Here is a 26,306-nt window from a genome sequence, read left to right as displayed (position 1 = left end):
ATATTCCCATATGTTAATCAATGCCCTCATTTCATCTGCCTTACTTGTAAGACTCCTTGCATTTAATAGATGCAATCCAGTCTTCCATTATTCACTTGTGACTTAACAGGTTTATATTTTCTCTGCCTTCCAGACTGACTTAGCTTCTCTTCTATATTTGGCTGTGCATCACCGCCTACTGTACCTCCACTCTGTATCCCATCCCCTGCCAAATTAGTTTAAACCCCCCCTAACAGCACTAGCAAACCTCCCTGCAAGTATGTTGGTCCCGTTCCGGTTCAGGTGCAACCCTTTTGACTTGTACAGGTACCACTTTCGCCAGAAACAGACCCAATGATCCAGGAAACTAAAGCCCTCCCTCCTACACCACCTATTCATCCACGCATTCACCTGCTCTATCCTCCTATTCCTATACTCACTAGCACATGGCACTGGGAGTAATCCAGAGATTACGACCTTTGAGGTCCTGCTTTTTAATCTGCTACCTAGCTCCCTAAATTCTTGTTGCAGGACCTCATCCCTCTTTCTACCTATGTCATTGGTACCAATGTCAACCACGACCTCTGACTGTTCATCCTCCCCCTTCAGAATGTCCTGCAGCCGCTTCGCGCCGTCCTTGATCCCTTGACCCAAGCACCAGGGAGACAACATACCATCCTGGAGTCACGTTTGCACCACAGAAACGCCTATCTGTACCCCTTATGATAGAATCCCCTATCATTATAGCCCTCCCATTCTTTTTACTCCCCTCCTGTGCAGCTGAGCCACCCGTGGTGCCACAGACTTAGCTCTTGCTGCATTCACCCGAGAAGCTATCTCCCCCAATATTATCCAAAGCTGAAAATCTGTTAGAGAGGGAGATGGACCCAGAGGACTCCTGCACTACCTGCCTAGTTCTTCTACTCTGCCTGACGGTCACCCATCCCATCTCTGCCTGAGAAGTCTTTACCTGCGGTGTGACCACCTACCAGTACATGCCATCCACGATGATCTCAGCCTCGCAGATGCTGCATGGTGTCCCCAGCCACTGCTCCAGATCTGAAACATGAATTTCAAGTAGCTGCAGCTGGAGATACTTCCTGCACACGTGTTCGCCCTGGACACAGGAACTGTCCCTGACTTCCCACATTGCACAAGAGAGCACTCCACGCTGCCAAGCTGCCCTACCATGACTTACCCTTAATTTATTCCCTTAAATTACCCAAAAATTAGAGATTATTTACACTAGGGACCTTGATTCCCTAAAAAACACTACTTACTATAATATAAAAAAACTGTAGACCTTACCTTTCTCTTTACTTTAGTTCCTAACCCACTTTACTTACATAAGTCACTTACCAGATACTCACCAAACAGGTAGCTTCTTCCCAAACCAATCATCTACCTGCAGATGGAGTGTTGGTCCCATCTTTCACTAAGATCCCCTTGCACTCAATGCACCATTACCAGCTTGCACATCCAGCAAGTTATGCCGCTAATTATATTCAAGCTGGAAGGTGGAGGAGAAACTCTAACATAATAAGCCTCTAATGCCCGGCTCCAGAAAAATTTGTCCCATTAAGTTTGGCTATCGTAGTTATATCAATTCAAACATTTTGCAGGCATGCCCTCACCTGCTCCAAGTCATTCCCTACATGACCCATCAGTACCATTAACATTACAAGGTAAACAAATCTGTGGGCCTTCCTATTGTTCTTATCACCACTCTGCCACAGTTTGGTGCCTACAATTGTGTTTTAATCTTAACCTCCTACTTATCCTTTGGTGTTCTATCCAAAACAGGAGATTTTAAGATAGCTGACCAATGCTTTTCAGCAGGATCCTGGGGGGAACGAAGTGGCAGTTCCTTGTCATAGGTTGTGGTCTAATTTCCCCTTACAGAAGAAGGTAAACGGTGTGAAGGCAATCTGTTTGCCATTATAGGGAATTGTAGGTCAAAGAGCATTCCTTTATGGGGTGATCACAGGTGTAAGAAACAAGATAATACATATTACATGAGTTTTACAGAGTGGTCTTTATATGCTCACTTGTAGCTGAAGAAACATTTGCAGAGGAAGGAAGAGGGCATGAAGGGTATTGCAGTATCTCCTGTGCATTGCTGGTAATTGTAGTTTGTGATCAATGGATTGAGGGGGAGGTGACTGGAAGCGGGAACCATGCTTAATACAGTGCATGTTACAAGGTATGTCTGCTTCCCATTATCCTGGCTGCCCTGGACAGGTAACTACATTGAGTAGCCTTGCAGAGGTTTGTGGAGGTCACATTCACTGCCCAGGCCGCAACCTCCCATTGTGATACGGATCATGCCCTTTTTGGGCCTCCTTCACTCGGGGCCAAGAGGATGGGGCCCCTTTTCTGGATTTCAGACAATATTTCAACTGAAGAGTCATTAAATTAGGGTTCAGTGCCTTTAAGAACTAAAGACTTTACACATTGCAGTAAGCCAAATTGCTTTAGATACAAAAATGCTGCCTTTGTCCTTTCAGCTTCTCCTCCCACAGGAGCATTCCCAATAGTGGATGTAAATAGCAATGGGAGGCTGTCTTAAGTAGTTAATTAGAATCCACTGAGGAAAATTCAATTGGGTTAATGTGGGGTCATACCAGTGGCAGAAATACAACCTTGTATATTTCTGGTGGGAAAATGCCCCAAGGAGGAAAACCTAGCTCTAAATATTCTGGTGGTGCAGTTCTATCATTGTCCTTACTTTGCCAAGTTTTATAATGAGTCACCTTTTCCCTTGTCAACCCTTTGACGTCATTAAATTACTTCCTTTTGGAGGCAATTTTTCTCCAAAAGAACCCAATGCCCACTTTCAGTAAACACATTCTTCAGTCATAATATGTCTTATCCTACTAATAAATTCTTTAACTACAATATCAAGTTTATGCTCCCTGAAATGGCACTGACATCCTGGAGGAGTTTTTTTTCAGGTCATTTTGTTTCTGTTTCAATCAGTGGAAGTTAATTTTGACTTATTAAAGGTCAAATGATTAAGTTCTGGTTGGTAAAACTATTTAATTTGCATGATTCCAACTAGTGCCGAATTGAATAGATTAATTTACTCCCAGCAGTAAATTAAAATGCAAAAAAAAGTCAGTAAATCAATCAACACTTGAATGGAATATACATAATTGCCCTGCATTTACTTTCTGGATACCTTCAATAGCCACATGTGTTACTTAGCAGTTTCCTAATTTGTTGAAATAAATATTTTAAATTATAACAATAAAGTAAACAATCATGTAATAACAGAACAAAAACAAATTTTTTAACATTTTTAACATTTTTACAATTTAATTTTATAAGGATCAAAATCCATATTTTAAGGCGTTTCTCTCCCCTTCTCCTGTTTATACAGCATGCCATCTTCCAGCTCAGACACCAGCGAAATTACATGCTGTCAGACCGCCATCAAAATTGCCCTCAAACTAGACTGACTTTCTCTCCACTTTTGTGAAGTGACTCTTGATTAACCACTTTCTCTAGCAGCAATGCTGAGAGCTGGACCCCAGCATGCGAGAGACTCATGGATGCAAACTGAAATTCTCCTGCCCTTCTGCTACAACACCACACTGTCATGAAATGTTTTTAGACTTCATTAAGTGCTATTGCAATATACAATTCAAGATATCTTTTCACAGTAAACACATTTTCAAGAGAGACTGGCTCTGCAATTTACAGCAGCACTTACATAATTGCCAGCACAGCATAGCATATTCCCTGCTGTCTCTATCATGAATCCAGGAAGATAACAATTACTTCAGATTTTATTTGATGCTGACGTCCCTGATGCTGTGCTTGCAAATCTAGCATATGTGTTTCTTGTCACTCCATTTGAACAGTATAACAACCAGCTGCATTCATTAGTTCTATTCTTTTGCTGTCATGCAACACTTAAATAAAACTTGAATCAATTTCTAGAAGTTGCATGGAAGAATGAAAATCTGTGACATGCTTTTCTTTAAGATTGATGTTCTTGTATATTATTCTGGCAAATGAACAGTTTCAACACACATTGCATTTTTACATTCTATTAACCGATGCTGTGGCAGTGTCCACAATATCCTCAATGAAGTCAAAAGATTCTCCCTGTAATAATTTACTTTGACAGGGAGAAGGATTTTGCATTAGTTATGTTACAGTATCCTGCATGAATTTACTATTAAAAACATGCCTCATTATCAATAAACAAGGAAACCAAATTTAAAATCCACTCGTGCTCCATGGATATTTATTAACATCAACAGGATGTGGATATCACAGGGGCAGGAATGGATGTTGGATGTTCCGGGGTTTAGATGTTTCAAAAGGAATAGGGAGGGAGGTAAAAGAGGTGGGGGAGTGGCATTGCTAATCAGGGATAGTATCACAGCTGCAGAAAGGGAGGTTGTCGAGGAGGGTTTGTCTACTGAGTCATTATGGGTGGAAGTCAGAAACAGGAAAGGAGCAGTCACTTTGTTGGGAGTTTTCTATAGAACCCCCAATAGCAGCAGAGACATGGAGGAAAAGATTGGGAGGCAGATTTTGGAAAGGTGCAGAAGTAACAGGGTTGTTGTCATGGGTGACTTCAACTTCCCTACTATTGATTGGAACCTCCTTAGTGCAAATAGTTTGGATGGAGCAGTTTTTGTCAGGTGTGTCCAGGAAGGTTTTCTGACTCAATATGTAGATAGGCCGACTAGAGGGGAGACTATGTTGGACTTGGTGCTTGGCAACGAACAAGGCCAGGTGGCAGATCTCTCGGTGGGAGAGCATTTCAGTGATAGTGATCACAACTCCCTGACCTTTACTATGGTCATGGAGAGGGACAGGAGCAGACGGGATGGGAAAATATTTAATTGGGGGAGGGGGAATTACAATGCTATTAGGCAGGAACTGGGTAGCATAAATTGGGAACAGATGTTCTCAGGGAAATGCACGACAGAAATGTGGAGGTTGTTTAGGGAGCACTTGCTGCGACTGATGGATAGGTTTATCCCGTTGAGGCAGGGAAGGGATGGTAGGGTGAAGGAACCTTGGATGACAGGAGATGTGGAACAGCTAGTCAAGAGGAAGAAGGAAGCTTACTTAAGGTTGAGGAAGCAAGGATCAGACAGGGCTCTAGAGGGTTACAAGGTAGCCAGGAAGGAACTGAAGAATGGATTTAGGAGAGCTAGAAGGGGACATGAAAAGTCTTGGCGGGTAGGATTAAGGAAAATCCCAAGGTGTTCTACACTTATGTGAGGAACAAGAGGATGACCAGAGTGAGGGTAGGGACGATCAGGGATAGTGGAGGGAACTTGTGCCTGGAGTCGGAGGAGGTAGGGGAGGTCCTAAATGAATACTTTGCTTCAGTATTCACTAGTGAGAGGAACCTGGTCGTTCGTGAGGACAGCGTGGAACAGGCTGATATGCTTGAACAGGTTGAGGTTAAGAGGGAGGATGTGCTGGAAATTTTGACTGATATGAGGACAGATAAGTCCCCGGGGCTAGAAGGGATATACCCAAGGGTATTACGGGAAGCGAGGGAAGAGATTGCTGCGCCTTTGGCGATGATCTTTGCGTCTTCACTGTCCACTGGAGTAGTACCGGATGATTGGAGGGTGGCAAATGTTGCTCCCTTGTTCAAGAAAGGGAATAGGGATAATCCTGGGAATTATAGACCAGTCAGTCTTACGTCGGTAGTGGGCAAATTATTGGAGAGGATTCTGAGAGACAGGATTTATGATTATTTGGAAAAGCATGGTTTGATTAGAGACAGTCAGCATGGCTTTGTGAGGGGCAGGTCATGCCTCACAAGCCTTATTGAATTCTTTGAAGATGTGACAAAACACATTGATGAATGAAGAGCAGTGGATGTGGTGTATGTGGATTTTAGTAAGGCGTTTGATAAGGTTCCCCATGGTAGGCTCATTCAGAAAGTAAGGAGGCATGGGATTCAGGGAAAGTTAGCTGTTTGGATACAAAATTGGCTGGCCCATAGAAGTTAGAGGGTGGTAGTAGATGGAAAGTATTCAGCATGGAGCTCGGTGAACAGTGGTGTTCCACAAGGATCTGTTCTGGGACCTCTGCTCTTTGTGATTTTTATAAATGACTTGGATGAGGAAGTGGAAGGCTGGGTTCGCAGATTTGCCGATGACACGAAGGTTGCTGGAGTTGTGGATAGTGTGGAAGGCTGTTGTAGGTTGCAATGGGACATTGACAGGATGCAGAGCTGGGCTGAGAAGTAGCAGATGGAGTTCAACCTGGAAAAGTGTGAAGTGATTCATTTTGGAAGGTCGAATTTGAATGCGGAATACAGGCTTAAAGACAGGATTCTTGGTAGTGTGGAGGAACAGAGGGATCTTGGGGTCCATGTCCATAGATCGCTCAAAGTTGCCACCCAAGTTGATAGGGTTGTTAAGAAGGCGTATGGTGTGTTGGCTTTCATTAACAGGGGGATTGAGTTTAAGAGCCGCGAGGTTATGCTGCAGCTCTATAAGGCCCTGGTTCGACCACACTTAGAATATTGTGTTCAGTTCTGGTCGCCTCATTATAGGAAGGATGTGGAAGCTTTAATGAGGGTGCAGAGGAGATTTACCAGGATGCTGCCTGGACTGGAGGGCATGTCCTACGAAGAAAGATTGAGAGAGCTAGGGCTTTTCTCATTGGAGCGAAGAAGGATGAGAGGTGACTTGATAGAGGGGTACAAGATGATGAGAGGCATAGATAGAGTGGATAGTCAGAGACTTTTTCCCAGGGTGGAAAGGGCTATCACCAATGGGCATAATTTTAGGGTGATTGGAGGAAGGTTTCGGGGAGATGTCAGAGGTAGGTCCTTTACACAGAGAGTGGTGGGTGCGTGGAATGCGTTGCCAGCGGTAGTAGTAGAAGCAGATACATTAGGGGCATTTAAGCGACTCTTGGATAGGTACATGGATGATAGTAGAATGAAGGGTAGGTAGTTAGTTTGATCTTAGAGTAGGTTAAAGGTTCGGCACAACATCGTGGGCCGAAGGGCCTGTACTGTGCTGTACTGTTCTATGTTCTATGCAGAGTTACAGTTGTGGTGTTTGGTGTACAGGCTTACTAACATTTCTGTTAATTTTCTATTGAGCTTTAAAGGGTAATATGTAATTTTCCTATTGCAAAATCATAATTTTCAAAATTTACAATGAAGCTTTTCAGTTTTAGCATTATTAAGGCTCAGGTATTCCAGAACTTATAATGTAGATGCCGCAAATCTGAAATAAAAAGGGAAAATGCTGGGAAACATTCAGCAGGTCAGGCAGCATCTGTGGACAGCAAAATAATTAATTTTTCAGGTCAATGATATTTCATTCAGAACTGAAATACTGTCAATGTATTTCTGGACCCTGAGACATTGTCCAGTTCTGATGAAATGTGATTGATCTGAAGTCTTAATTGTTTATCTTTCCAGAAATACTGCCAGAACTGCTAAGTCTTTTCCAGCACTTTCTATTTTTATTCCAGAACTCGGTTGCTCTTTGCATTCAAGCAGGAGAGATGAACGTTTAACCAAAATGTGAACATGAGGTAAGTGGATTTAAACCAGTTGAGATTGATTTGCCAATCACCAAATTTTGACTTTCCCTTGAGAAGGTGGCAATGTGGGTGCACAGGGCCAAAATGTTCTTCTCTGCATACTTGTGATATTATTTTGTGATGTTCCAATCCGAAGGGACAGTTGTAAACATCTGTCAGGTATGGTTGAAGCCAAACAATTAACAAAAATGTTTTATTTTTTTAAAAATCCAGAGACGACATCTGCCTTTGATGATCTGTTAGTTTTATGATGGATATTCATTCACACATTGCAGCCAGTCCCTATTGCTCCAGTGGTGAGTAGTAGTTATCTGCATCAGCTGACAAACTAAGGAGTGGTGTCTGTGTTCCATGGTGGTCTAACTAGACTTTCTTACCAACAGTTATTGGAACTGGTAATGAAGTCGCAAATTTCTTAAAGTCTGAAAATTCATTCCTATTAGAAAGGTAATGGTCCAAATTTTGCATTTGTACAGACAGAAAAACTGGCAGCGTTCACCATCATTACAGTTGTGAAAATAATAGCAACATCTGGCATCCGCACATGTGCAGTTAAACGCAGAGATCAGAAGTTGTTATAAGTGATTCCCTGCTCCTCAACAGAGTGCACTGCTGAAGTCGTCACATACATCAATCTTTAGAAATCACTGAACTGCGAGAACTTCCCCTTATACGCAATAATATCACTGTTAAAAAACCCCGAAAAGGTTATGCCTTGTTAATGAAGTGTAACTGGATTTTTAACTGTGTACTAAGCACAATTACTGCTGAATAGCCTCACTGGCCCTGAAAAGCTAATTTTGTGTTTGTGTAATGCCAAATTTTTCCATTAGGATAAAAAACACCATAGTTTTTTTAATATAGTAAAAATGATTGTTTTAAAGTCTGTTTACGATATTTCAGCTCCTAACGTGTATGTCCCAATCTATATTTCGCTCCCTGTAATTTTTTTTTTAAAGTGAATGATAATCAATGTATCTTACTTCCTAATTTTCAGTGTGTGAGAATTCTTCAATGCGATTGGCTGCTTACCATGCCTGATGACATCACTGTTGCTGGATACCTGAAGACCCCCTTGACTTAGTGCCAGATTCAAATTAATCTCGGGAAAGATGAAATCCATCCCACAGAGATTGCTATATCATTGTGGGCAGTGTTCTTAGATTTCAGTGGCAAGCGCCATCACTTTGCTGTATGACTGCAAAATCTGGGCCAATAGTTTGGAAATTAGATTTCCCTAAAGCAGCATATTTCTGACTGTTTAATGTGAATTGTACAAATGCTCATAGTTTTGTGATGTTGATCAATATCCATTGAGGAAATAACTCAAACTAACCCGACTCATATTATTAACAATTAGAGGGAGGCAGATGAATAGATTGTATTTCCCTGCATGTTTTTACAAAAAGTCACTGTGAATAAACAAGACCCATAGAAAACAGTAATAGACTTGCCTTCTGCTTTTGCAGTTAGTCTTAATTTTGTTCTTTTCCAGGCAGTTGTTATAGTCTGTTGGCACAAAGTTATGCTCTGATGCAGATCAGTCACTCTATTTCCACTTAGGCACAACATTTCCGTGACAGCCCTGGTTCATTGGTACCAATTTCACATCTGAGCCAGAAGATTGTGGGTTCAAGTCCCACTCCAGGGACTTAAACACAAAATTTAAGCTGGCACTCCATTGCAGTATTGTGTGTTAATTGTATATTAATAGTGTTTAATTATATACAGGTGGTGGGCATTATCAAGGGGCTCACTTGTGCTCCTATAAAGAGGAACAGACTGAAACTGTGGTAGTCAGGTTAGGAGATGCTTATAAGTGCTGTGTATCTCTGTAAATAAAAGTTTGTAAAAGTATGTAAAGATTGGCTCCAGTTCTATCATTCACCACCTGGCTAACCGTACTATAACACAGAAGGAGTGCTGCACTATTGGAGATACCTTCTTTCCGACAAAATGTTAAACCAAGGATCCGTTTGCCCTCTCTGGTGATGTAAAAGATCCCACAACACCACTGCTTGGCATCATGGCCAGTCTATATTCCTGAAGAAACATCACTAAAAAAAACTTACCTGGTTACTACCACATGGATGTTTGTGGGAGTTTGCTGTGCACAAAGTTGGCTGCTGCATTTGTTGCATTACAATAATAACAATTCCTTAATAAAGTACTTCATTGGCTGGAAAGTGTTTTGGGACATCCTGCACTGTATAAATGCCAGTCTTTCCTTCTTCTTTATTTATGCTCTTGACTTCAAGCATTTAAGCATAGCTTTTTCTACTGATAAGTGCTAAATGGAAAATCACAGTCTAGAAGCATGTAATTTCCTGATATACAGTCCCAGTATGTACCAGGAATGCACTATTAGTAGCCCCAATTTTAACACAGGTGGCAGTTGTGTGGGTGGGGACAGAGGCGGGTGGTAAATCATCATGATGTTAGTAGCTGTTTCAAGTATTTAGGTAAAATAAAGCAATAAGCCTCAAAATGATTCAGGAGAGATATTTTAGCCGCATATATAGGGCCCAATTTTAACACTGTGCAAATGGATAGGTTTTGAACGATTTGAAATCACACCCATATAATCAAAAGTGATAATTGACTTATAAAGAAATTTAGTTTCTATGAACAACCAGTGTTTTCCTTTCCAAACATCAACAAAAAAGCTATGAGCAGCAGTTGTTATTCAGTCATGTTTCTCACGTAACAACTGTTCTGTATTTTTTGCAAGGCATTTATAACAGAAAAGCAGAGAGTGAGGGAAGAACACGGACCTGGCTGGAGACACCAACAGCAGCGAAGGATAAGATGGAGAGTGCAGATGAAGAGCACTGTAATGTACTGTATTGAACTGGCTGATTGTATTGTGATAGCTAAGCATTTGTATACAGTTATAATACCTCTCTGCTGCCTCTCTGTTGGGAGGTGTACATAAGGTTTCAACATGGCTACTTCCAGTAAAGACCTCATGTCAATTTACTCTGTTAATACAGAACATGCACAGACGTGGCTGGAGGGTTGGGGGGGATAGAGGTGGCATCCTGCAGGCAAGAAATGGTAACCTGGAGCTGCTTCCTTTGTACAACTGGAGGACAAGTTCAACTGTGTTTGTGGTGATCTGGGCCCTGCTGGTCAGTGCCTTCAACATTAATAATAATAACAATAACAACAACAACAAGAGCTAATGGCTAAAGGAGTAAACCTGACAAAATCTGGAGTGGAGTCCCATTAGGCTGTTGGTGTTTCCCTCAAGTTAGCACCTTCCGGCAACTCCTGCAACCAAAGAGGCCCCAGACATATAGGCTTTCATCTTTCCTCTGAACACCAGCCTGCGAGGTCGAGAGAGTGGTGCAGACGCTAGGCAAGTCTGCACCTCCTAAAACCATGCCTAGGCTACACAGCAAGCAAGGAACAGCAAACAACCTTTTGACTTGGACGCTGGAATGTGAGGACTATGTGCCCTGGAATGAACAACAAACCACATTCCACAGCAAGTGTACGCAAGACAGCTCTGATTGACCGTGAGCTACACAAGCTTAGTGTTGACATTGCCACTCTACAAGAAACCAGATTAGCCAACACAGGCTAATTACACTTTCTACTGGTATGGAAAGAGTGCTGAAGATCACTATGAGCATAGTGTAGGCTTCACAGTGAGCAACCAGCTGACACAGTCAATTAAGCCACCAGAAGAAACCTCGGAGCATCTCATCTCCCTGTGGTTATCATCCGAGGGAGAGACAGTCAACATCATATGTGCCTACGTGCCAACTCTGAACGCCAGCATCTCAGGTAAAGAGCATTTCTATGACTCCCTAGGTGACGTTCTGTGGAACATCCCAAATGGCGAGAAGCTATTCATCCTGGGTGACTTCAATACATGTGTTGCGGCAGACAGTGATTCATGGCCATTGTGCCTCGGTCGTCTTGGGGTGGGCAGGATCAACACTAACAGACAACACCTTCTTGAGCTTTGTGCCCTGAATGAACTCTGCATCACCAACACCTTCTTCCAGGGCAGACAATCGCTACAAGGGTTGCATGGCCTAGACCTCGACACCAACTAGACCTAGTCATCACGAGGGGGTGCAATCTGCCCAGTGTTCTTCACACCAGCAACTACCACAGGGCAGACTGCGACAGCAAGCACTCTCTTGTCAGGAACAGAGTGAAGGTGCACCCCCGAAAGTTCCACAGCTCCAAATATGATGGCCTGTCATGCACAAGCAGTGATGTCAAATACCAGCACTTCACACTGTTGCTAGAATGCTTGCTGCCCAACAAAGCCTTAACTGGAAGCACCGATGCTGGCATTGATGAAGCTTGGAAGTCACTAAGTTCAATAATCTACGAAGCAGCAGAAGCATCATTTGGTAAAGGCGGAACCTCCAACAAGGGTTGGTTTGAGACCTACTCAGCTAAGATGATATCTGTCATTGATGCAAAAAACAAAGTCTACATAGGCACAACCTAAACCCAAAAGCTAAGACACTGCACCACCTGAAAGTAGCTAAGACAGCCATGCAAACGACAGGCAGATACTGCGCAAACAAACACTGGATCAACTTATGGCAAGAAATCCAAACTGCCTGTAATCTATGAGCTATCTATGAAGGGATCACGAGGGCGCTTGGCCCTGTCATCAGCAAATTTGCTCCGCTGAAGTCGGCAGATGGTGGAGTACTCACCGACAGAAGTAAACAGATGTCCTGCTGGGCTGAACACTACTGTGAGCTGCAGGGAAAGTAGCTACCACCTTCGGCCAACTTGCGAAATGCACACGGGATAACACCAAGCTGACCCTTAGGAGCAAGCTGATGGTTTATAAGGCCTATGTTCTCAGCACCTTGCTGTATGGCTGTGAAACACAGACGACTTACAGTTACCAGGAAAAGAAGCTCAATAATTTCCATCTTCGTTGTCTGCAGCGTATTGTGGGTATATCCTGGCAGAACAAAATCACAAATGAGGCAGTCCTCTCAAAGGCAGAGCTCCCAAATGTATTGCCACTAATCAAACAGAGGCAGCTTTGATGGATTGGACACGTCCACAGGATGGAAGATGATCACATACCCAAGGACCTAGTGTATGGTGAGGTAGCCAGGGCCAGACGACCAGTGGGGCACCCAAAGCTCTGCTTCAAGGATGCTTGAAGCGTGACATGAAGGCCCTAAATATCGACTCTTGCACCTGGGAGTCACTAGCTGGTGAAAGAGAAAAATGGCGACACATCCTGTGGAATGGTGTGCACTACCATGATGACCAGTGGCTACAGCAGCTTGGCAACAGGCACCAATGTCAAAAGCAGCAACTCACAGCAGCTTCACATTTGGCACTTATGGCAGAACCTGCGTCTTAAGGATTGGCCTTCACAGCCAATAGGAAAGGTGCACCAAGAGAAGACACGCCACCTAAATGGATTGTTTGCTGTGTGTCCATCATCTTTCGTAGATGGAAGGATGCCAACACAAATCATTTGTTTGAAATGAAGGTTTTGAGAATTCAATCTCTGTTTCTTTCAAAGTTTCTTAGAAAAATGAGAAGATATTTCAACTCCTCAGAACACAGATTGCATGCTGGGACATTCTGCAAAATGCACATGTTCACAACATATTGATATGAAGCCTTCAAGTAAAAACTATAATGTAGCCATTGCAAGACACATCAGACAAATCAATGGATAAACTTAATCATGTTATTGTGAAATTGATACATTTTTATGCTTTTTGTTTTGTTTAATCTCTTATTTTAAACATTGAAAATTTGGAACCAAGTCTAAATCAATCCAAATATTATTGACATAAACATAAAAAAATACAATTCTGATCAAATGACTAAAATTACCCATACAATTAGTTAATCAATATTAGAAATGTCTGCAAACATATTGCTTGACCCTTCTCTCTGAAGGGCGAGCCAAGAGTAAAACCTTTTACTTGTCCCCGAGTGCTGAAAGGTTTTTGTTGCTGTTGACAACTTAATGCACACAGTAAATCAGACATCCTGTGTCATGTGGGAAGGTAAAAAGGATGAGCGATCTCCGGTTCCTCTGGAGAAATTGTGTATGTGTGTGAAAGAGAGGTGAATCAGGGCAATTACAATTTTCAGCCTGCTCCTGTGGACTACAATACTGAAAGTATACTCTTACTCAGGCTGTGCATTTATAAATAGCAACTGAGGGAGGAGTGGAAGATGCAATGATGATAAAAAACAAAAAAAAACTTTTTCCTTTTAACAGTGTAAGCCATTAAACAAAAATGACTTTCTTGAGATGGGTTTTTTTCTTGTGTTGGACTGCTGTTTAAACCTGGGCCAGCAGAGAATGCTTTTGAAGAGTTTGATACTGACCGCACACATTACCACTCAAAATCAGTCCGATGATTAATGGCACAGAGAGGATATAACAAGTAAGGAGGTGCCTCTATCATTCTTATAGGTTGTGAATGGGGAATAGTGTCTTCATTTACTTTGGCCAACGTTGTGGGGACATTAAACCTGTGTGGTCATCTGTGCAACCTGCCTCCATAAAGTCTGTAGCAACCTTTTATGGATTTTCCTGTTCTCAGTTCCCCCAGGAATCCTTTCTCTATAGGCCTCACTTCCACAAGCAAAACATCCATGGATGCCAAAGAAAGCCTGGGAGACTGTCATGCTGCTGATCTCTCCCCACCCCTCCCCCCATGAGGCTACTGCTACTTCACGTATTCTGGCTGATTTCCTTATCTTCTGTATGTATCCAGAATTCCCACAAGTGGGTCTTCCTTATTCAGCTGCAGTATTTTTAATTACTTAATTTTCTTCACTCCCAGTGGTGGTAATGCAATGAACAATGGTTTTACACAGTGAATACCTAATGAGAGAGAGACTCTCCAGGAAAAAGAAGCAGATCAGGAACCTCTGGCACACAGAGGTACAGTGTCACTTAAATCACAACCAGCTCTCACTTTTCATAGAGCTAATAAAGTGAATCACAGAAATTTACAGCACAGAAGGCGGCCATTTGGCCCATTATGTCCCCAGTGGCCGACAAGGAACCATCCAGCCTAAACCCACTTTCCAGCTCTTCGTCCATATACTTGTAGGTTACGGCACTTCAAGTGCATATCCAAGTACTTTTTAAAAGTTATGAACTTTTCTGCCTCGAGCATGCTTTTAGTCAGTGAGTTCCAGATCTCCATCACCCTCGAGAAGAAATTTCTTTCCCCTCGAATCCCCTCTAAACCTCTTACCCTAAAAATATGCCCCCTGCTTATGGACCCCTCAACCAAGGGGAATAGGGCCTTCCTATCCTGACTTGGAATTTTATCACCGTTCGTTCAGTGTGACTGGGTCAAAAACCTGGAACTCCCTTCTGAACAGCACTGTCTGTGCACCTACATCAAGTGGACTGCAGTGGTTCAAGAAGATGGCTCACCACCACCTTCTCAAGGGCAGTTAGGGATGAGTAACAAATGCTGGCCTTTCCAGCAATGCCCACATCCCTTCAGCCTCCTCTGTTCCAAAGAAAACAACCCTAACTTATCCAATCTTTCCTCATAACTAAAATTGTCCAGTCCAGGCAATATTCTTGTAAATCACCTTTGTACCCTCTCTAGTGCAATCACATCTTTCCTATAGTATGACCAGAACTACACGCAGTACTCCAGCTGTGGCCTCACTAGTATTTTAAACAATTCCAGCATTATCACCCAGCTCTTATTACCTATAATCCTCGGCTAATAAAGGCAAGTATCCCGTATGCTTTCTTGATTGCCTTATCTGCCTTTTATGGTATATTCCCTTGCCTTGTTAGCCTTCCCCAAATGCATTACCTCATATCCCTGGACTGAACTCCATTTGTCATTCCTCCACCCATCCGACACATCCATTGATACCTTCCTGCAGTCTACAACTTTCTTTTTTATTATCAACCACACGGCCGTTTTTCGTAACGTCTGCAAACTTCTTAACCATAACCCCTACATTCCAGTCCAAATCATTGATATATTCCACAAAAAGCAGGGGATCTAGTACTGAGCCCCGCGGAACCCAATGGAAACAGCTTTCCAGTCACAAAAACACCTATCAACCATTACCCTTTGCTTCCTGCGTCTTGAGCCAATTTTGGATCCAACTTGCCACTTTTCCTTGGATCCCATGGGCTTTTACTTTTGTGACCAGTCTGCCATGTGGAGCCTTATCAAAAGCCTTGCTAAAATCCATATAGACTACATCAAATGCACTACCATCATCAACCCTCCTTGTTATCTCCTCAGAAAATTCAATCATGTTAGTCAGGCACGACCTTCCCTTAACAAATCCATGCTGACTATCTTTGATTAATCTGAGTATTTCTAAATGAAGATTTATCCTACCCCTCAGAACTTTTTCCAATAATTTTCCCACCACCGATGTTAGGCGAAATGGCCTGTAATTACTTGGTCTATCCCTTTCTCCTTTTTTAAACAATTAGCTGTCCTCCAGTCCTCTGGCACCACACCTGTAGCCAAAGAGGATTGGAAATTGACGGTCAGAGCCTCCACTATTTCTCCTCTTGCTTCACCTAACAGACTAGGATACATTTCGTTTGAGCCTGGTGATTTATCCACTTTCAAAGATGTTAAACCCCGTAATACTTCCTCTCTCACAATGTTAATTTCATCTAATATTTCACACTCCTCCTCCCTGATTGCAATATTTGTATCATCCCTCTCTTTTGTGAAAGCAGACACAAATACTCATTAAAAACCACACTGACATTCTCTGCCTCCAAGCACAGATTATCCTTGTGGCCCCTAATAGATCCTACTCTTTGATGAGACTTATGGTGTTGACGGCCGTACCAGTTCTCGCTTCTCCTCTTGCCCATTACTAATGAGCCGAGTGGAGCATGCCCACTGAGACTGGTTGCCATCTCCTTGACAACATGGCGAATATTGACCATGAGCCTTTGGGGTCAAGTGGCAGTTTCCACAGTAGACACAGGTACCATTCAGCAATATCCTGAGAATGGCTTAGGAATTTGTTATTTTAATGGAGCTTTGAAACCTTCTCATGGACCCCCGCTTGAGAACCCCTGGTGTAGAATAAGGTAGAAGAGCAGCAGCTGGTAGTGATATTTAAGGAAGTGCAGTGGGCAGTGTTGCAGAAAGTGTTTAAAGATCAGGTTTTACACCTGATCCTTTAAATGGAAGCTCAGGCTGAATGTATCTTGGATGAGTGCCTAGAGTACCAGTGCTTTAGGTTGCACTGTTGTGTTTGCAGTTGCATCCTCTTGGTCAGTGTCTGTGTCCTGCTCTAGCCTGGATTTCAGGTCTCTGAATAGCAAAGTTGTATAGCATGCAGCAGATAATGATGTTTCTGGAAGGTTGTACTGTAGGATGCTCCTGATGTTCTCAGATATCTGAAATACTGGCATACACAATAATGATCCTGGTAGTTCCATGGGCCTTGTTATAAGCTGCCACATCCCCCTGTGTCTGTAGTTTCTGCCAGACATCATTAGCTAGGATTGTCCAGTTTTCTTTGGGGCCCACTATTGGTTTTGTGCTGCGTAAAACTGTTAGCTGGAAAACTATGTAGACCAAGCATTTGAAATCAGCATCAGTAACCTCTTATCGTTTGAAAGAGGAAAATATACCCAGAAATCTTTAAAGGACACTTTCGTCCAATTTAGCAAGACTTTTACAACAGGCTCAATTCGTCGAACAGCTAGAGCTGAAAACTTTTCAGTAACAGGATGCTATATCTGTGAAGATTCATGCCTTTTTCAAACCAGTTGAATATTAGTTGCTATGTTTTAAGAAACATATGCAATCAACACAGGAATAGTGATGTAAATTCACAGCAGCAAAGTCATTGCATACTGTTCTCAATGTAGTGATGTATCTTGAGAGCTATTTTACCAAAATAGTAATGTAACAAAACTAATGATGTTGCGCACAGAGTTTATGAACTAAAAGTAAGTCATTATTCTCTGTTTGCTGTTTAGCTCCAAAAAGTTTGTTATGGAAGGATAATGCTAAAGCCTATATTTACTCAGTTTCACATTTATCGTGCAGGGTAAAAAGAATTACAAACATGTCGTTCCTCACTCAAACCCTCCACCTGTCTCAGTGAGTGTCTGCTTATAAGTGCTCAACTAAGATCTCAATTAACACCCTTCAACTGCATATAATCAAACCATTGATACACAATTAACAGATTAACATTTGCTCCTCTCCTGAATTAGTGAGTCTTTCTGGAATACAGTTGTACATTTCCTTAATACCTTGCCCATGTGGCCATCCTTCCTATATGAGCCTGGGAGTGGGAACATTGTTAGTGGGCAGGGAGGAGGAGGAAAGCCTGGGTTTTAAGTCATGAAAGTAAAGATAAATTTGGTATTTAAATTACAGCCTTTTACTCAGCCTGTCACATTGATTTTTGTAACCTTAAAAATGTCACCAGCAGAAAAGCAGAGTTCTCTGAATATTCTAGCACATATACACACGATGTAAGTCTTCTCTCCTCTCACAAGAGAGTGGTGCAAATACACTGTTTAACTCAATGCTGTCAGCTCACAATTCCCTTTGGCAAGGCATCAGTCCTGGCAAAGTAGCTGGTATTTTATCTAATATTTCAGCTGTATCAATTGTTGTTCCTTTCACCGCATTCCTTACAAGTTATACAAATATAAGTGAAACCATGGTATTATCTATGATTAATAGTGAAAGATTCAATAAAATGCATTAAATAATGATGTCTTGGTCATTTTACATGATCTCCCTGTTGAATGCTGCATCAAAATGGTATTGGTTGACATAAATCTGTTAAATAATTTACAGTGTTATAAACTGGCAATATAAGATCCAATAATGAATCTCAGAGTCTAACTGTTGCATTATTCACATTGAAGGATTCAGCTTATCCGATTTCTCGGATCTACAACCATGACAAACTTTGTTCACTAAAAATTTGTGAAATACAAAAACATATCAAAATATAAGCAAAATCCCATGAACTATGCTCAGTATTAAACAAACAGAATTATTTATTGTATGAGTTTTAAAAACTTGAATATTGATATATTTTAATTGGTGTGAAGGGCATGCTACGAAAACGTGAATATAATCAGATTCAGAGTATATTTGCAATGGCTTCTCTTCCTGATCCCGCACCGTTACCTCTGGTGTCCCCCAAGGATTTATCTTTGGCCTGCTCCTATTTCTCATCTACATCCTGCCCCTCAGCGACATCATCCGAAAGCACGGTGTTAGTTTTCACATGTACACTGATGACACCCTCACCACCACCTCTCTCAACTCCTCCACTGTTGCTAATTTATCAGACTGCTTATCCGCCATCCAGTACTGGATGAGCAGAAATTTCCTCCAATTAAATATTGGGAAGACTGAAGCTATTGCTGTCTGGCCCAGCTCCAAACTCCATTCCATAGCTACCGACTCCATCCCTCTCTCTGACAGCAGTCTGAGATTAAGCCAGTCTATTCATCACTTTGGTGCTGCATTTGACCCAGAGATGAGCTTCCAACCTCATATTCACACCATCCCTAAGACTGCCTTCTTCTACCTCCGTAACACCACCCGACATTGTCCCCGTCTCAGCTTATCTGCTGCCGAAACCCTCATTCATGCCTTTGTTACCTCTGGACTTGAAGATTCTAATGCACTCCTGGCTGGTCTCCCACATTCTACCCTCTTTATCCTTGAGGTCATCTAAAACTCTGCTGCCCGACCAAGTGTCGTTCCCGATCACCCCTGTGCTCACTGCTCTACTTTGGCTCCTGGTAAGCAATGCCTTGATGTCAAAATTATCATCATTGTTTTCAAATCCCTCCATGGCATTGCCCCTCACTAACTTTGTAATCTCCTCTAGTCACACAACCCTCCAGGATATCTGCAGTTCTCCAATTCTGGCCTCTTAAGCATCCCCAATTTTAATTGCTCCATCATTGGTAGTTGCGCCTTCAGTTGTCTAGGCCCCAAGCTCTGGAATTCCCTCTCTACACCTCTCCACCTTGCTTTCCTCCTTTAAGAGACTCCTTAAAACTGACCTCTTTGATCAAGCTTTTGGTCGTCTGACCTAATATCTCCTTATGTGGCTTGGTGTAATATTGTGTTTCATAACACTCCTGTGAAGCACCTTGGGACGTTTTATTATGTTAAAGGCGTTATATAAATATGCAATGTAATACTGTTATATACTGTAAATTATACAAGAGCAATTGATTTCTAATGTATCCTTGGAAATAATCTTGTGTTTTATATGGCTAGTAATATTTTAAATTATATAAAACAGAAATATTTACCATATATAAGAGTCAGTGTAGCTACATAATTAATGATGTGCGGCTCGTGTGCAACTAGCACATGCCTTTGAAAAGCATCACACCTCATAAATGTCACACTTCAAAATATCTTACGTTCAGAGCGTGCAAATTAGTGATTGGCTGAAAAAAAGAAGTCTAGTCCTTAAACTAATAATCAAATATTCATTCAAAACAATATGAAGAGATCAAAAATGCAAAGTACCAAACAACAACCCAGCAGAAAATCAAGTAATCAAAGCCCTAGGCTTTTTTCAAAGATACAATTCCCGCACTAACAAATACTACAACACCAGCCTATCAAATTACTCAGATAATTTTACATTTCTTTCAGCTACCAGGTTTCTTCTTCAATCAGGCAGTCTGCAGCTAGAAATAATAATTATAACAGAGACATATATAAAAACAATATGTTAGAAGCTTGTTAGAATTTCTCCATTTTACTCACCTTCTAAACCCCCCTGTTAAAGTCACACTGGAGTCAGGTGTGCACTCATGGACAATATTTTCTATAATTTGAACCATAGCATCTGCCTCTGCTTTTGTTACAGCATTATTGATGTCTTCATAGTACAAAAAACCTAAAGAGAGGAATGTTTCATTAGCACTTTGATGTGTGGCTGCATCTTAAATTTTTAACCCTGGTTAAAACTGAAATTTGAATAAAATGACCATTACATTCTACTATTTTTTCATCCCAACAGCAGAAAACACCCTAATACAAATTAAAATGCACAGAGAAGAAGGTCTGTAAGTTAAGTTTGAACGTATTGGTTTATAATTTGGGCAGTAATCCCAAGGATTCCAAGTTGCTCCCGCAAAATTTTCTAAAATCTAGAAATTCATGTCCAGACATGTATTAAATTCATTATAGTTTATCAGCTTTTGAGGAGATTGGACTCATGCCAGTAATAAATTTAATGTGTGATCGACTAGTTCCAATGAGCCACACAGGTTGACTAATTGCTTCCAAACTTGAAAGCACAATTGTGTGTAGGGATGTTTTTTTATTCATTCATGGGATGAGGGCATCACTGGCTAGGCCAGCACTTATTGCTCATCCCTAATTGTCCTTGAGAAAGTGGTGGTGAGCTATCTTCTTGAACCGCTGCAGTCCTCGGAGTGTAGGTACACCAACAGTGCTGTTAGGAAGAGAGTTCCAGGATTTTGACCAGCGACAGTGAAGGAACAGCAATATAGTTCCAAGTCAGGATGGTGTGTGGCTTGGAGGGAACTTGCGGGTAGTGATGTTCCCATCTGCTGCCCTTGTCCTTCTAGGCGGTGGAGGTCGTGGGTTTGGAAGGTGCTGTTGAAGGAGCCTTAGTGAGTTGCTGCAGTGTATCTTGTATATGGAACACACTGCTGCCACTGTGCGTCGGTGGTGAAGGGAGTGAATGTTGAAGGTGGTGGATGGAGTACCCGTCAAGCAGGATGCTTTGTCCTGGATGGTGTCGAGCTTCTTGAGTATTGTTGGAGCTGCACCCATCCAGGCAAGTGGAGAGTATTCCATCAGTCCAAACTTGTGCCTTTTAGATGGTGGACAGGCATTGGGGAATTAGGAGGTGAGTTACTCACCACAGAATTCCCAGCCTATGATCTGCTCTTGTAGCCACAGTATTTATGTGGCTGCTCCAGTTCAGTTTCTGGTCAATGGTAACCCCAGGATGTTGGTAGTTAACTGTAATCTGGCTTGCATGGGTAAGGCAATGTGGTTTCATGTGCCATCCGTGTACTTCCCAGGTAACAAAGGCAAAAGACAAACAATACCTTACACATGTTAGCAAAGTTTGACCTCAGGCTCTTATGTTAGAAGGTTTCAATAGTCCAGTCTCTGTAACACATGTCTACGAGTAATAATAATTCTAGTACCTATTAGAATCATAGGCCCTGAAAATCCATAAGCCAGTGAGCTTGGTAATTTTGCCATGATCATGCCGGTTGGAAATCGCCATAGCTGATCCCAGCAGATGGGTCAGCAGGAGCTTCCCTACTTTTAATTCTATTAATTTGTGTCCAGGCTACTGGGCACACATCTAGGGTAATTACTGTATCAGGAAGGCTGGAGGTCAGGCAGAGGAATGCAAGGTTACAAGTGCCCAGTTCCTCTTTTGCTCCCAGAAAGAACCATTTGATGCTGCTTCCACATAGCCCCCTTGAAAAATAAAAATGGGATAAATTTGGGGTGGGGTTCTGGCCTTGATTCATGCCTGAACCTTCAGGTAGTCCCCATATTACACCAGTCATCAGAGTGATATGCCACATCTACATGTACTTCTGCCAACCATACATTGAGTGTCCTGAGGCTTCGAGTTATATTTACTCGGACACAAATCCAGGACCTGCCATATATTTCCCAGGCACAAAGCATTGAGCTATATTTCTCCACCTTCTGTTTTGCCATCATCATTCTGGGATTTTCCTCAGGTGCTTATACGTGAAGCATGTGCAAGCAATCAAAAGCTGTAAAAATGAGACAGAATATATCTCTCACCTCATTTCTCTGGGTCATTACTTGGCAGACATACAATTAATACTTACCTCTGCCTTGCTCAGAATGGAGGGTTGAGGTCAGGGAGCAAGGCCATGGACAACAAGGAAAAGTATGTGTCATATTTTTCACAGACAGCAGGAAGACTACTTGGGCTGGAGGTCTTCTGATTGCTATTTGTGGATAGCAATCACAAGGTTCTGAAGCTCACAACCATTACTGTTGCTGCAAGTAACAGTTGGTTTTCTACACCCATTTCCAGATAGAAACCCCATTCAAGGAGTATGTCAGGACATTAAAATGACCTGAACTTGGAAATACAGTGGAGTTCAGGTCAGGTCAGGTCAGGTGGACTGTGCTTTAGTTCTGTTGGCTTGTGCCCAGGCGGATTGAGGGGAGGAAATCAGGCCTACAATTTCCTACTCTGTGGCAGGCTGATTTATTTAAACATAACCATGCAGGAATAGAGATTGGAGCAGTCCCACCAATCAAGGTTACATTGGGCCTTGTTTCAGTATAAAACACTTACTTCAGCCGTTTCAGTTACCTCTGGATTCAAAGGAGTGGGGTTCTACCCATACGCTGTTTCTTTTATATAGACCCAGCCCACATACCCTATAGGAGCATTCCAATTCCCAGCCAGTTTGTTAGTCCCAGACTGTCTCCACCAGTTTTTGGATGGAACTTCTTTGCCCAAAGCAATAATTTAGTCATTGACCTGTTCAGCTTTATTATAATATGAAGAAGGCCATGCCTATCCCCATCTCCTTTTTCCCTTGAATAGATGGTACTTAAGCTAATACTTATCACTTCCTTCACTGGGCCATAACTCTGGTTATAATGCTACATTCTGCATTGCTTGTTCGATGTCTCTTTGCTGTAGCAAAATCTGCTCAGTATTCTGAGGCCCTGAATACTGATCATACTAAAACCACTTCAGCTGTTATTTGTTCAAACAATGGTGCAAATAATAAACATCAATGAGCAGAACATAACCAATTATTTGACTCTGACTTGCCCTGTAAGAGGTAACTCCTTTGAAAGTGTAGGTAACTGCTAACGTTTCTGTTATTATTTATCCTATACCTTAGTATAATGATACCTCACAATGTTCCCTATCAGCTGCAAAGGTACCATGCAGGCCACTCACAACCTGTTTCCTTTGAGATACTATGCGTATGCAGCCCCCCCAAAAAATTTAAAGATACTCCGTACTGAATATCAACAGGCCCTGCACGATGACAAAAATTGAGAGGGAACATTGCTCATCAAAATATCTGAGGAAATGTTTATAACAATGCTTTTCTTTTGCTTCTGTCAGTAAGAATTTCTGATATAGTGAGAATTTTGCTAATTTATGCATAAAATATTACCATTGCATGATATTTACATCAGTTTATTTTTCTGACCAGACTCTTGAGCCCAATTTTAACTCTGTGCAAGTGGATGGGTTTTGAATGAGTTAATATCTCATCCAATCCATATCAAATAACTATCCAAGATCAAAGCCCAGGGACGGCATAGTGGTGCAGTGGTTAGCACCGCAGCCTCACAGCTCCAGGGACCCGGGTTCGATTCCGGGTACTGCCTGTGTGGAGTTTGCAAGTTCTCCCTCTGTCTGCGTGGGTTTTCTCTGGGTGCTCTGGTTTCCTCCCACAAGCCAAAAGACTTGCAGGTTGATAGGTAAATTGGCCATTATAAATTGTCACTAGTATAGGTAGGTGGTAGGGAAATGTAGGGACAGGTGGGGATGTTTGGTAGGAATATGGGATTAGTGTAGGATTAGTATAAATGGGTGGTTGATGTTCGGCACAGACTCGGTGGGCCGAAGGGCCTGTTTCAGTGCTGTGTCTCTAATCTAATCTAATCTAAAGCCTTTTCCTGAAGTCTCTTGTCAAATCTAAATGGCATTCTCATCCTAAATAATGGAGAGTGATGTAGTTTTGTAAGAAAGTTATTCTATTTTAACACGATTAGTAATATAATTTAATCCAATGCCATTCTGCAAAATATGTCAAAACACATTTGGTATGCTACAGGTTTAAAGAGAAATTCAGCAATTAGAAGATTTAACCACCATAATAATTCAGAGGCAATGGGCGAATTGCAACAATGTTCTGGTGGGTGGAATTTCCGTTCACATTTCCTATGCTATCTCAACCAATTTCCCAGGTTGAGGTTATTTTAAAAGAAGGATTCCAATCATCAAAGGGGAGCCTACCAGTACAATGGAGGAAAATCACAGGAGCACTGCAGTGCGTACATCACTGCATTACCCAAAGAGGCAACAAAGGGCCCTAAAGCCAAAACATTTTATTTTTATTTTTAGGCCTTTGCTGATGTTAAGTCGAGACAAGTGAAGCTTGGGGCAGAAGTGGGATGAGAGGAAGCCTCGACTAGGCCCTCTTTCTTCATTTGAAGAATTCTGAAGCCTTCCTGTCAGCATCCCGGCCTAATGGCACCTTCCACCAGACAGTCCTGATAAGCTATGCTAACAAGAGTGGATACAGTGAAATAAGTTTCAAGCTGAGGCCCCACCAGCCTTTTAAATGGGCAGGAAAAGATTGGCTAGCACTGATCCCGGCCGAGGGCTGGGGAGGGAAGTCAAGGTCAGGTGATGGTAGGCCATGTGGCACCATTTTCTTGGCAATATTTGGCAGGATCATAGAGGAAACCTGGATGAGGGTGTAGAAGGGTGGGTTAGTAAATTTGCGGATGACACAAAGGTTGGTGGAGTTGTGGATAGTGCCGAAGGATGTTGTAGGTTACAGAGGGACATAGATAGGCTGCAGAGCTGGGCTGAGAGATGGCAAATGGAGTTTAATGCGGAAAAGTGTGAGGTGATTCACTTTGGAAGGAGTAACAGGAATGCAGAGTACTGGGCTAATGGGAAGATTCTTGGTAGTGTAGATGAGCAGAGAGATCTTGGTGTCCAGGTACATAAATCCCTGAAAGTTGCCACCCAAGTTAATAGGGCTGTTAAGAAGGCATATGGTGTGTTAGCTTTTATTAGTAGGGGGATCGAGTTTCGGAGCCACGAGGTCATGCTGCAGCTGTACAAAACTCTGGTGCGGCCGCACCTGGAGTATTGCGTGCAGTTCTGGTCACCGCATTATAGGAAGGATGTGGAAGCTTTGGAAAGGGTGCAGAGGAGATTTACAAGGATGTTGCCTGGTATGGAGGGAAGGTCTTACGAGGAAAGGCTGAGGGACTTGAGGTTGTTTTCGTTAGAGAGAAGGAGGAGGAGAGGTGACTTAATAGAGACATATAAGATAATCAGAGGGTTAGATAGGGTGGATAGTGAGAGTCTTTTTCCTCGGATGGTGATGGCAAACACGAGGGGACATAGCTTTAAGTTGAGGGGTGATAGATATAGGACAGATGTCAGAGGTAGTTTCTTTACTCAGAGAGTAGTAGGGGCGTGGAACGCCCTGCCTGCAACAGTAGTAGACTCGCCAACTTTAAGGGCATTTAAGTGGTCATTGGATAGACATATGGATGAAAATGGAATAGTGTAGGTCAGATGGTTTCACAGGTCGGCGCAACATCAAGGGCCGAAGGGCCTGTACTGCGCTGTAATGTTCTATGTTCTATGAAAGTCCAACCCAACCTGCCATTAATGCCCCACAAAGATCATCACATCAATCCATACCCAAAACAATTTTGACTACATCTTTGCTTCATAATATGTACCTTCTGTGGAGTATGGAGGCAATGAGAAAATCAAGGTAAGCAGAATTATAATAGTGTATATGTTTGATTATTAGGTCATTACTGCACAGAATAATTGGACAACACACAGTTCCAAACATTACCTGCCTTCTGCATTTTGGTAAATTTCAGATCCTTGGCTGCTTTTACTTCTTCTAATGTCCGAAACCCTTGTTGATACCACTTGTCTGCAGTCTTCAATCCCACGCCAAAGACACTGGTGAACAGCTACAGTAAAATAAATTACATTAACTGGATACAGTTTACTCTGCC

The 26,306-nt window shown here is 42.2% G+C and overlaps 1 protein-coding gene across 1 annotated transcript in view; it reads right to left on the bottom strand.

The window, feature by feature from the left end:
* dntt (deoxynucleotidyltransferase, terminal) overlaps positions 1-26,306 on the bottom strand; it is a 308,067-nt gene that overhangs the window by 202,439 nt on the left and 79,322 nt on the right. The window contains exons 6-7 of the mRNA XM_068053279.1: positions 26,138-26,261; positions 20,283-20,415 (exon numbers count right to left, since the gene is read on the bottom strand). Coding sequence (XP_067909380.1) covers positions 20,283-20,415; positions 26,138-26,261 — 257 coding nt within the window. The remainder of the gene's footprint in view (positions 1-20,282; positions 20,416-26,137; positions 26,262-26,306) is intronic.

Source organism: Heterodontus francisci, chromosome 20, assembly GCF_036365525.1.
Source record: "Heterodontus francisci isolate sHetFra1 chromosome 20, sHetFra1.hap1, whole genome shotgun sequence".
In the NCBI taxonomy this organism is placed as follows: domain Eukaryota; kingdom Metazoa; phylum Chordata; class Chondrichthyes; order Heterodontiformes; family Heterodontidae; genus Heterodontus; species Heterodontus francisci.
Note: the sequence above shows the minus strand (reverse complement) of the source record. Positions and strands in the feature narration are given on the sequence as shown.